Source organism: Chenopodium album, chromosome 25, assembly GCF_948465745.1.
Source record: "Chenopodium album chromosome 25, dcCheAlbu1.1, whole genome shotgun sequence".
Classification (NCBI taxonomy): Eukaryota; Viridiplantae; Streptophyta; class Magnoliopsida; order Caryophyllales; family Amaranthaceae; genus Chenopodium; species Chenopodium album.
Genome location: NC_137858.1, coordinates 6,318,180 through 6,328,860, shown reverse-complemented (window position 1 = coordinate 6,328,860; position 10,681 = coordinate 6,318,180). Strand labels below are relative to the sequence as shown.

The 10,681-nt window shown below is 35.7% G+C and overlaps 2 protein-coding genes across 4 annotated transcripts; one reads left to right on the top strand and one right to left on the bottom strand.

The window, feature by feature from the left end:
- Nucleotides 1–47: 47 nt before the first annotated feature.
- LOC145613307 (UPF0481 protein At3g47200-like) lies at nt 48–4,934 on the bottom strand. 3 transcript variants are annotated; one of them, XM_081668390.1, is made up of 3 exons: nt 4,575–4,934; nt 3,566–3,990; nt 48–1,126 (listed from the first exon to the last, which is right to left on the bottom strand). In XM_081668390.1, exons 2-3 carry the CDS (start codon nt 3,984–3,986, stop codon nt 60–62), a joined length of 1,488 nt encoding a protein of 495 aa, XP_081524516.1. In that variant the 5' UTR covers nt 3,987–3,990; nt 4,575–4,934; the 3' UTR covers nt 48–59. The 3 variants fall into 3 exon arrangements, with proteins under 3 accessions (XP_081524516.1, XP_081524518.1, XP_081524515.1); XM_081668392.1 differs by lacking the exon at nt 4,575–4,934 and having other exon boundaries at nt 48–1,117; nt 3,566–4,345; XM_081668389.1 differs by lacking the exon at nt 4,575–4,934 and having other exon boundaries at nt 3,566–4,344.
- A 3,100-nt stretch (nt 4,935–8,034) lies between these two features.
- On the top strand, nt 8,035–10,075 carry LOC145613557 (UPF0481 protein At3g47200-like). The gene is made up of 2 exons (XM_081668670.1): nt 8,035–8,431; nt 8,494–10,075. Exons 1-2 carry the CDS (start codon nt 8,099–8,101, stop codon nt 9,658–9,660), a joined length of 1,500 nt encoding a protein of 499 aa, XP_081524796.1. The 5' UTR covers nt 8,035–8,098; the 3' UTR covers nt 9,661–10,075.
- The last annotated feature ends 606 nt before the right edge of the window (nt 10,076–10,681 follow it).

The window sequence follows — 10,681 nt, the reverse complement described above, 5'->3', positions numbered from 1 at the left end:
TACAAAACTTTAGGGCGAAACACCAGAATTTTCAATTGTCCTTGAGATATTTGAAAATTTTAGGCATTTTTCTCCTTTAGAATTTTCCACTTTTTTATACTATCTTCACATTCTATGGACAGAATGAATAAAGGAACGAGCGGAATTGCAAAAATTGGCGGGAGATGCGTTGTCAAAACAAAAGAAACAATAAAAAAACCGATCATTAATCTGATTTTTCCTAACTTGGTACGTGACTGTCGCTTCAATATCTCAGCCAGGCTGTGGCTGCGCTCCAAGTATTTGTTCACTTGATAGCACAGCTTTTTAAAGCAAAAATTGCTTGGCATATTCTTTGTGGCCAACCTTTGAAGCATATTTGGAACACCTAAGCCGTTTATTCCCAATTCATTGATGATGATCCCTTTGGCCTGGAGCAAATTAACATCCTCTTGATTCTGGACTAACTGGCTCATCAGAGCTACATATGATGCTATATTCGGATCGGTTTCCAGGCAACACTCAAAAGCCATAAGATTGCTCAAGAAGGATTCTGTGCAATCAGTCAAATGCAGAGGAGGGATCTTGAAAACTAAGTTGGCATACTCGATATCTGGCAGAGTCTTTTCCGGTGCCACTTGGAATATCATGCCACTGTTTTTAAGTACTGAGGCACTGGGGATAAATGCCATGGAAGGAAATGTGCTGTTACCTTCCATGTTGATGACTGTGTCATTACCTTTCGATATCTTGTAGGTGTTCAATAAAAGGTGTAGTAGATGGGTTTGCGATTCCCCAATACTCTGAATTGGTGTTGAAATGAAGCAGGCATTCTGCAGCAATGGTTTGAAGAAATCGAGTGCCATATTTGCAAGAAAGTCTTCTGGCAATTCATGCTCATACCCTGCAATTCTACCAAATAAAGTTTCAAGGATGAAGAAAGGAATCTGATTTTCTAACAAAGCCGAGTCAAGCCTGAGAACATTCTGTGTCCAAGATACGTTCAACAGCGGATCATCAGCATCAGTATTCTGTTGAAATATGGGATGATCAAGCCCTCCATTATCACCTTCATAACATCTTATAAAAAGCTCCAGTATGAAGCATCCGTCTACCAGCAGAATTTTATCCAAGTCATCTGCAGATCCTTGAGAAATAAGAATAACTTTCAACATTAGCTCATAATTATCAAATCATATGTATACATACTGAAAATTCTATGGTACTACCATTATACTAATCATCCGTACAAAGAAATTAAATCTTGCGCAATTATCTTAGTGGCTCATATAGCAATGGTAAGTAAAACATAGCTAATAAAGTGGGACAACAAACCTTAGGAAATGGGGGCAAAGCCAATCTAAGAAGGGGTTTTTTCGATGTATTATTTTCTAGGAATGGTAATTAAAACTTCCGCTTACCTATGATCTAGACAAGCAACTTCATTTAGAATTCAATTTTCTAGGAAGGGTGATTTCAGTGATTTTGCCAACCAAATAATACCACATTCTTCCCTAAGATCTACTTAATTTTATGATAATAGTTGGTTCGTGGAGGCGGATGCACGATCCACATAGTGCATCCGCTCCAAAGTACAAAAAGGCGGAATGAACATTCAGATATATACTAATGAACATGGTCATATAAAAGAAAATAGTAGTCATTTATAATGTACATGGACCTATACATAAAAGAACATAGTGTTCATTTATAATGTACATCAGTTTTTTATGCAACAATTTTGTATATATATTTTTTTAAAAAGAAATTTTGTATAATGAAATAGATAAATAGTACTATAATTATTTTTTTTTACCATACATTGATTACAAATCAATTCAATTTTTTTTACCAAAAGTTCACTTTCTCTCTCCAAACAAAACTCCAAACCCATTTAAATTCCTCAAACCTCAAACAAAATTTCAAGAAATTTGAAATTTTGAGCCCAAAATTGTTCAAGATGACAAATAAAAACGAAAGGTAAGACCAAATTCGACATTTATACTTGTTTATTTGACATTCATACTTGTTTATTTTGAGTTTGAGTGTTTGTTTTTTATAAATTTGATTGAAAATTGTAATATTTGATTTTATTGAAAATTAATTGCGATTTTGATATAATTTTGTTGTTGCAATGAGAAATAAAATGAAATTCTTGAAGAAGATCAACCGATTAATATATTTTGGAAGAAGAAAGCAAGCAAATAAACAAATTTAGAAAAAGTTGTAGATCCAAATAATACAATGTACATTAAAATACAGTAAAATATTCTTTTTTCATATACTTATATGATGCAAATAATACAATGTACATAAAACATGTAACCAACATTATAACATATATGTTCATTAGAATATAATACAATGTACATTATAATACAGTAAAATGTACATTTTCATATACATACATGATCATTTATACCAAATGTACATTTACTATATGAATAATGTTCTTTAATATTATCATGTTCTTTACTAATATTACAAATGTTCTTTAGATTTACAAAAAAAAAAACATATAAAACTGGATGTTCTTTATAAAATAGCTATATGTTCTTTACAAAACAACTATATGTTCTTTACTGAATAGCTAAATGTTCATTCCGCCTTTTTTTAAAGAACACTGGATGCACCAAGCATGGTGCATTCGCCTCCACAGAAAAAATTTCAATTTTATGATTTCCCTATAAAAAAAAACCTGGGCTACGAGCGTGGACTATATATAATTAATGATTGCAGAATAATTGAAGATGCATAGATGTAGAAAAACAATAAAGTGAAGAAAAAATTGTGGAAAATTAAAATGACTTTCCTCTAAACTGAATTTTACTTTATTTATCTTTTTGATTCAGCCCTTCTTGTGTGTTACAGGCCACACCGTGTGCCCACTTATAAAAAGAACAAAGTAACCCTAAAGCACTGACCAAGTAACCCCTATATTACTGACTGAGTAACCCCTTTAACACTGACCAATTAACACCTATTACACTAACGAAGCAATCCTTATAGTGGCCGGCCACATATAAAAATTTATTTGTGTAATCTAAACCTACTTTATCTAGATTTATTAACCCTTATATTATATGAATTTATTAGCCTTTAATGATTTTATCAATCTGAAAAAACTGACAACGATGTGAGGAGAAGTTCATAAGGAAATTCTTTTATAATGGTCATCCTAATTTGGTATGAATAATTAAGCCTCTAAGAAAGAAATTCACAAAATTGTGTTATTATGATATATAAGAAGAAAAAAAAAAACCGGTCCAGGCCGGTCCAAAACAAAAAAATTGTATTTTGCATAAAACTGATCTGGATCTCTTCGATCTGATCCGGACCGACTTTTAACACTCGTAAATTAGGTATCTGGTTACCAAACAAATACCAATAGTTTGATCTGGATCTCTTCGATCTGATGCGGACTGACTTTTAACACTTGTAAATTAATGAAACAAGAAAAAAAAAACATTATTGAAGCCAAAAGAAAAACAAAGCCCTAAAACATTACCCAAAAAGATAAATATTGTCAATTATTTTCCTTATTAGTACATAAAACATGGTAAAAGCAGCATTCTCACAATCTCACCTGGTTCTTGGGATGATAAAATAGGTCCGTAGCATTTCCGTACTTCTCTTTGTTGCTCTATGACTACTTTAGCACAATCCATAAGAATATTTTCTGAAGAACCGGATCCATTTCTTGTAAGAAAGCTAGCCAAGTATCGCAACTTTTGGATCTCCATGCTTGCAAATCTGGCATCTCCATGATGTTTGGGACCAATCGAAACCAGGCTTGGAGTGTAAGGATGTTCACTGGGACTGCTACATCTTAGCTTCAAGGGAAGCCGATACAAATTATGCTCGGAACTTGTATCGGCTTCCCAGCCTTCCCTTGAAGCTAAGATACTCCGAGCATAATTTGTATCTATACCTACTGCTGCATCCATCTCTTCCTTCAAAGCCGCTACCCACGCACAACCATTTTCTTCTCTCACTAGATCTGCCATCTTTCTACAACGCAAATTTCTTCGGAATTTAAGTTTCAAACGAGTTGCAGCTATAAAACTAAACACATACACGTACAACAATTACTTAATGCATTCGCTCTCTAACAGTACCAATCGAATATGAAGAAAATAAAGTTAATTAGGTAGCATTGCGTTACCCCTACTGGCCCTCTTTAAAAACAAAGATGTTTTACGCGTAATCAACAAACACATAGGTGTTATCAACAAACGCGTAGTATTAACAAACGCGTAGGCATAATCAACAAGCACATAGATGCTATCAACAAACGCGTAGGCATAATCAACAAGCACATAGATGCTATCAACAAACGCGTAGTATTAACAAACGCGTAGGCATAATCAACAAGCACATAGATGCTATCAACAAACGCGTAGAATTAACAAACGCGTAGGCATTATCAACAAACGCGTAGGCATAATCAACAAACACATAGATGTTATCAACAAACGCGTAGAATTAACAAACGCGTAGGCATTATCAACAAACGTGTAGGCATTATCAGCAAACACATAGGCTGGAAGTTAGTTACCTTTTTTTTAAAAAAAATAGAAATGGAAGTTACTTACCTACTTTGTTATCTTACATACGCGTAAAATTGTTTGAGCAAGTTACAACTTAAAGGATGGAAGTAGAAATGGAAGTTAAGTAATAACAAATGGAACTTTCTCAAACAATACCAAAGGATATTTTCACTACTTTATTATTACATCGGACTTTAGTAAGAATATACTATCCTCTCATTTTATTTTTAATTAACATATTTAATCTTCTAATTCATTTAATTACAAATTAAAATACTAGTTTTATTTCACTAGCATAAAACATTATGCAAAAGCTAGTAATGACTTTAATTAGATAAGGAGGAGTAATTGGTGTGTACCGGCCTGGACACACTTCTTTGTTTAAAAGACAACAGAAATTTAGAAGTAAAATATGGAAAGTGAGTTACCCAACCTCCTGGTAAGTCACAATTATCGTGATTATTATTGCAAAGCAAACAGCCAAATGATAGTGACTTTATGATACAAGTAGTCAAACGATTCGTAAGGCGACGTTAGGATAGATTCCAATATGGGGGCTGAGGCTGTACAAGGTCCAACAAAACATATAACGTGTCTTAAGAAATTTAATGTAGCAAAACAATGAGGAAACAATAATGGCCGCAAATATACATGTTTTTCAATCGTTGAGGATAAATATGATGATAAGGTTTTTTAAGAAAATAACAAATTTGTGGATTATCAGTTTATCACACCACAAAATTATTCTCCTCTATGGACATGTTTGTCATAATTGTATGATTTTGAATACTCCGTATTTTTTTTTTAAAGCAGCAAAAGATGATTTATTAGATATTCTCCTCGTCACCAAGAATAGCAGGCCATACATCGGGAGTACAGTCCTCCATTAAGAGTTTAAGACACGTAACTCATTGTGGTCGTCCAAAGAGGACTTAAATTAGCAATGAGGTGTGCTGCTTTGTTACAGTTTCTAGGACAGGAATCAAAATTACAAGACTCAAACATACTAGTCAAGCAGCTAATAGCATCAAGGACAATAAGTTGAGTTGCTGACTTCTCCCTTATACTTCCCTGGAGCATCTTCCCAAGATGAAGGGAGTCAAATTCCACCTCAAGCCTTCTCAATCCCGCATCATCGCCAAAGTAAGCCCAAACATAATGGCTTGAGCTTCAGCTTCTAAGGGGGAGCATTCAAGAGAAATACACATGCATGCTGGCAGATATCATAATATTATAAATTATTTATTAGTATTCCATAGTAGTAATATAAAAAAATTATTGTTTAAAAAAAATACATTAAGATAAACTCAAAATACTACAGACTGTATGGGGTACATAAATAAATACTAACTCGATGAAACCCGTGCGATGCACGGTTTGTTTGTTTTTTTTAAAAAAATATTTTTCATATTTATGTGTTTAAAATTGTTATTAAATTAGTTTTAAAATATTAGATAAAATTCATAATCTCATAAGATAATATTTTGTATTTAATTAATTTAAACTTAAAAATCTCATTCGTCGTTTCTCAAAAAAAAATCTCATTCATCAACTTTGTTTATGTGGCATTTGAATTATTTAATTGGAAAAGAAATTATTAATCTCTTATTTAATTGGCTACAACTTAAATTTATAATCCTACATGGCGCGCTAAAAAAATTAAATCTTACGTGGCTCTCAAAAAACTCGGGGAAAAAATTTCCTTTATATATGTATATATTAGATTTTTCTTACTACAAAAACTTTTATCAACAACATTTTCTCAACCTTCATAAAAGGTACAGAGTAATAAATTTAATTTGATGGACTCTAGGATAGAAAATTAAGTTTTCCTTAACTATCACAAATCTCTCACTAAAAACTACAAGTATTTATTAGTACTTCGATTTCTTGTCAAGTTAGTTTTTTGAGCCGGGGTGGTTTTTGGGAAAGGGGAGGGGGGAACCGGGGAAGTAGTGGAGTCTGCGGTTTTGGTGGGGTCAAGGGTGTCCGGTGGTTGGGTTTGGGCTATCGGCTGCTGAGGTAGGTGGTTCCGGTGGTGGGAATGGGTTGGGTTAGGGTTTAGGGTTTTTTTCTTTATTTTTTTTTATTTTTTATTTATTTTTTGAAACAAATCGCTTACAGACACGTATTTAGAGTGAATCCTACTAACAGAATCCACCCAAGAATCCGTTAAGTGATAGTTTTGACTATCGATTTTAAAACTCCCGAGATTAAATACTCAATCCGACCAATAATGACGGTGAAAGGTTGTTATCATTGGGTTTGGTTTGGGGAGACATTTTTAGGTGTTTACAATAGTGAAATCCAAATTTTGGGTTTTAATTATTATAATTAAAGTTTTAGATTTTGTGGTGTTATAATCTATTTTTTGAGAACGGCTAATTCACCAAATGCCATCGGACTTTTCAGAATTCACCAAATGCCACCCAGTTTTTTAAAAATTCACCGAGTGCCATTAATGACTAATGGTCGTTAAATCCGTTAGTCATTAGGGTTAATCATGACACATGTCATGATATGATTGGACCATTTATCTTAATTCATAAGAAATAAAAAATATAAAAAAAACAAAAAATTAAAAAAAAATCCCAAAATTTTCCCAGCTACCTACCCACCACCGCCAAACCCTAGCCCCTCCCCTTATCTCGTCGGAAAACGGTCGGCCACCACCTTAACCACCAAAAATTGGCCGGTCGGCCATTTAGCGCCCCACCTGACCCACCGTCGACCCCCAAAACCTCCCACACAAACTGCCACGACCCCATAAACCACCAACACGAGCATCCCCCACCCCAAAAATCACCCACACAACCTTCCCGACCCCGAAAACCTCCAGTAAAAATGCCCCTCCTCCCTTCTCCCACCGTCGAAACAACTGATTTCGAGGGTGGGGAAAAGGAGGAGGGGTGATTTTGGCGACAGAGGAAAGGAGAGGGTGCTTGAATAAAGCTCGTGTTGGTGGTGTTTGGGGTCGGGGCGGGCAGCGTGGATGGTTTTGGGGGTCGGCGGTGGGTCAGGTGGGGTGCTAAAGGGATGGCCGGCCGATTTTTGGTGGTTAAGGTGGTGGCCGGCCGATTTTTGGTGGTTAAGGTGGTGGCCGGCCGTTTTCCGGCGAGATAAGGGGAGGGGCTAGGGTTTGGCGGTGGTTGGGTAGGTGGCTGGGATAATTTTGGGGTTTTTTTTTTAAATTTTTTGTTTTTTTTTTTTAATTTTTATGAATTAAAATAAATTGTTCAATCATATCATACCATGTGTCATGATTAACCCTTATGACTAACGGAGTTAACGACCGTTAGTCATTAATGGCACTCGGTGAATTTTAAAAAAATTGGGTGGCATTTGGTGAATTCTGAAAAGTCCGATGGCATTTGGTGAATTTTTAAATTGCTCAGTGGTATTTGGTGAAATAGCCGTTTTGAGAAATTTGTGGTGTTATTTTCTATTATGTTTATCCACAACTATCGAAAAACATTTATATTTGCGGCCATTATTGTTTCCTCATTGTGTCGTGGGTGATTCTCTAAAATAATCTTATCAAGTTAGATCTTAAATGAGAGGAAACAATAATGGAGGCAAAAATAGAGCAAACAGTAAGGTGTTTGGAAGAGGAGCTGAAATCAGTGTCTAACAAAATCCAAAAATGGAGCATCTTTCGAATTCCCAAGAGACTCCGGTATGTGAATCCGGAAGCATATACCCCTCACCTCATATCCATCGGTCCGCTACACCACGGTAATAACAGCTTATCTTACATGGAAAAACATAAACAAAATTACTTATTGAGGAAGCCCCAGTTTCTCACCGTGAGAAACGAATTCGTTTCTCATGGGGGCATTTTTGTGAATAAATCAACAACTTTTTCAACTTTATTCAACTGTGGAGCCCAAAATATTGAAAAAGTTGTTGATTTATTCACGAAAATACCCTCATGAGAAACAAATTTTGTTTCTCACCATGAGAAACAGGGAATTTCCCTTACTTATTTGCTCTTTTGTCTAGAAGTGGGAGTGATTACTCTCAAGTGCTGCAGGCTTGTGTTCGTAAGATGATTGAAATCGAGTCTCAAGCCGAAAATTGTTATGCCGAACATATTTCTATTGATGGGTTAAACCTATCCAAAATTCTCATCACTGATTCTTGCTTTATCATTGAGTTGTTCCTTAGATACTACTGGGAGGTCGGCAAAAAGGGTGGCATTTTTAGATTAGGTGACTGTAAGTTGTTGTCCCGTCCTAATAACGCTACTTGTATAAATGATGATCCTATCTTCCAGTCCAACTGGATCATCTCAACCCTGAGGCGAGACTTAGCGCTGTTAGAGAACCAAATCCCGCTTTTTGTCCTCCAAGAACTGTTGAATACTCTAGCATCAGTTGCAGGCTGTCGTAATTCGCTCCCAAATAATGTACTTGCTGGATTGACATTCGAGTTTTTTAAGGAAGATTTGTGTTCCAGCTCTGAAAGAAACCGAGAAGCTGCACCCTCGCAACAACACAAACATCTGCTACATCTGCTTCATATTTTTCATCTTCCCGGGGGAAATGGACAAGTACAATCTGGTGACTGTATTGGTGGAAAAGCGAAGTTCATCGACACTAATGTGACAAACCTGATAGATGTTGGAATAAAGTTGAGGGTTAAACAAGACGGCGGCTTGTTTAACTTCAACTTTGACAATGGAGTGCTCGAGATTCCCCAACTTCGAATCCATGAGTGGAGTGATTCTCTCTTCAAAAATCTCATGGCTTTCGAGCATTGCTTCCACGGAGGAGGGCAGTTCATTGCTTCCTACATAAACCTAATGAACTGCCTCATCGAAAATAAAGACGATGTCAAGCTACTCAAGGGAAAGCAAATCATAACAAACGAGCTAGGAGGAGCGGAGCATGTGGTGGACTTCTTTAAGGAAATCTGCGAGCAAGTGGTCATTCAAGACTTTTACTTCCACGATTCGTGTGACAAGATTAACAAGTATTATCGGTCGCGCTGGCGGAGGTATATTCATGATCTTAAGAAAAACTATTTCGCTACTCCTTGGACGACGATTTCCTTGAATGTTGCTGCTTTGATTCTATCTCTTGCAACGGTTCAGACTGTCTACAGCGCACTTTCATACTACAAAAATTGAAAGAGTAAGTAATTGCTCAATGAGTATGATGCAATTTGGCTGACGTGAACGAACACAACAGCTTAATTATCTATTACAAGTCGGGTCAAAACCGGTCAATTTGGCCTTTAAAGGTCGTCAGGTCGAGTCATGTGGAGTTGGTTCAATATTTATGTATTTTTGTTTTGGTTGAGTATATGTCGAGGCATATCTAGCCTTGGGTTTGTTTAGGTTTGATCGGTTATTTCGGTTTGGGTAGAGATGGTTAACTTTAGGTCATGTAATTTTTGAATTCGAGTCATTTTAGGGTAAATCATTTTTGGTTTTGAATCATTTAAGTCGAGTCATCATTGGGTTAGAGCCACCTTAGATCGGATCATTTTTCAATTCAAGTCGTTATTATATTAAAATCAGATTATTATTAGGAATTGTTCTAGATGTGAATTATGTTGTATTATCTCAAGTCAACTTGGATGTGAATTTTGTTAGTTATTTGGTGATCAATTTACTGATTTGAGAAATGATTGTGTATATTGTACTCGTATTGAATAAATATGGAACGAGTATTTCTATATCATTAATTATGTATTTGTTGTACTAGGTGTCGATTATTTGATGTAACCTGACCTATTTGTATAAATGTACATCAATTAATACACAATTACTCCACTAGTTTCGAATTGACGGTTACGTATGTTGATTTTACGCAGTTATTAAGAAAAACAACTAGTGTGTATCCCGGGTGTCGGGCGATGCCCCGGGATGCTAGTTCGTGTATGTACTTCTTGCTTTATTTTAACAATTATGGGCTTGTCCGCTTGCTCACATTTACTGAACTGAACTGATTGGAGCTGAACTGAGCTGAAATGAATATTTTATGAGAGAAGAAATTTAGGAGCTAAACTGAACTGAACTGAACTAAACTGAACTGAACTGATTGGAGCTAAACAGAACTGAAATTAAGCTGAAGTGAACAGGCTCTATATTCGACTATATGTATAGTTAGTGTGTGTAGTGGTTCGGGCGTTGCCTCGGATGTCAC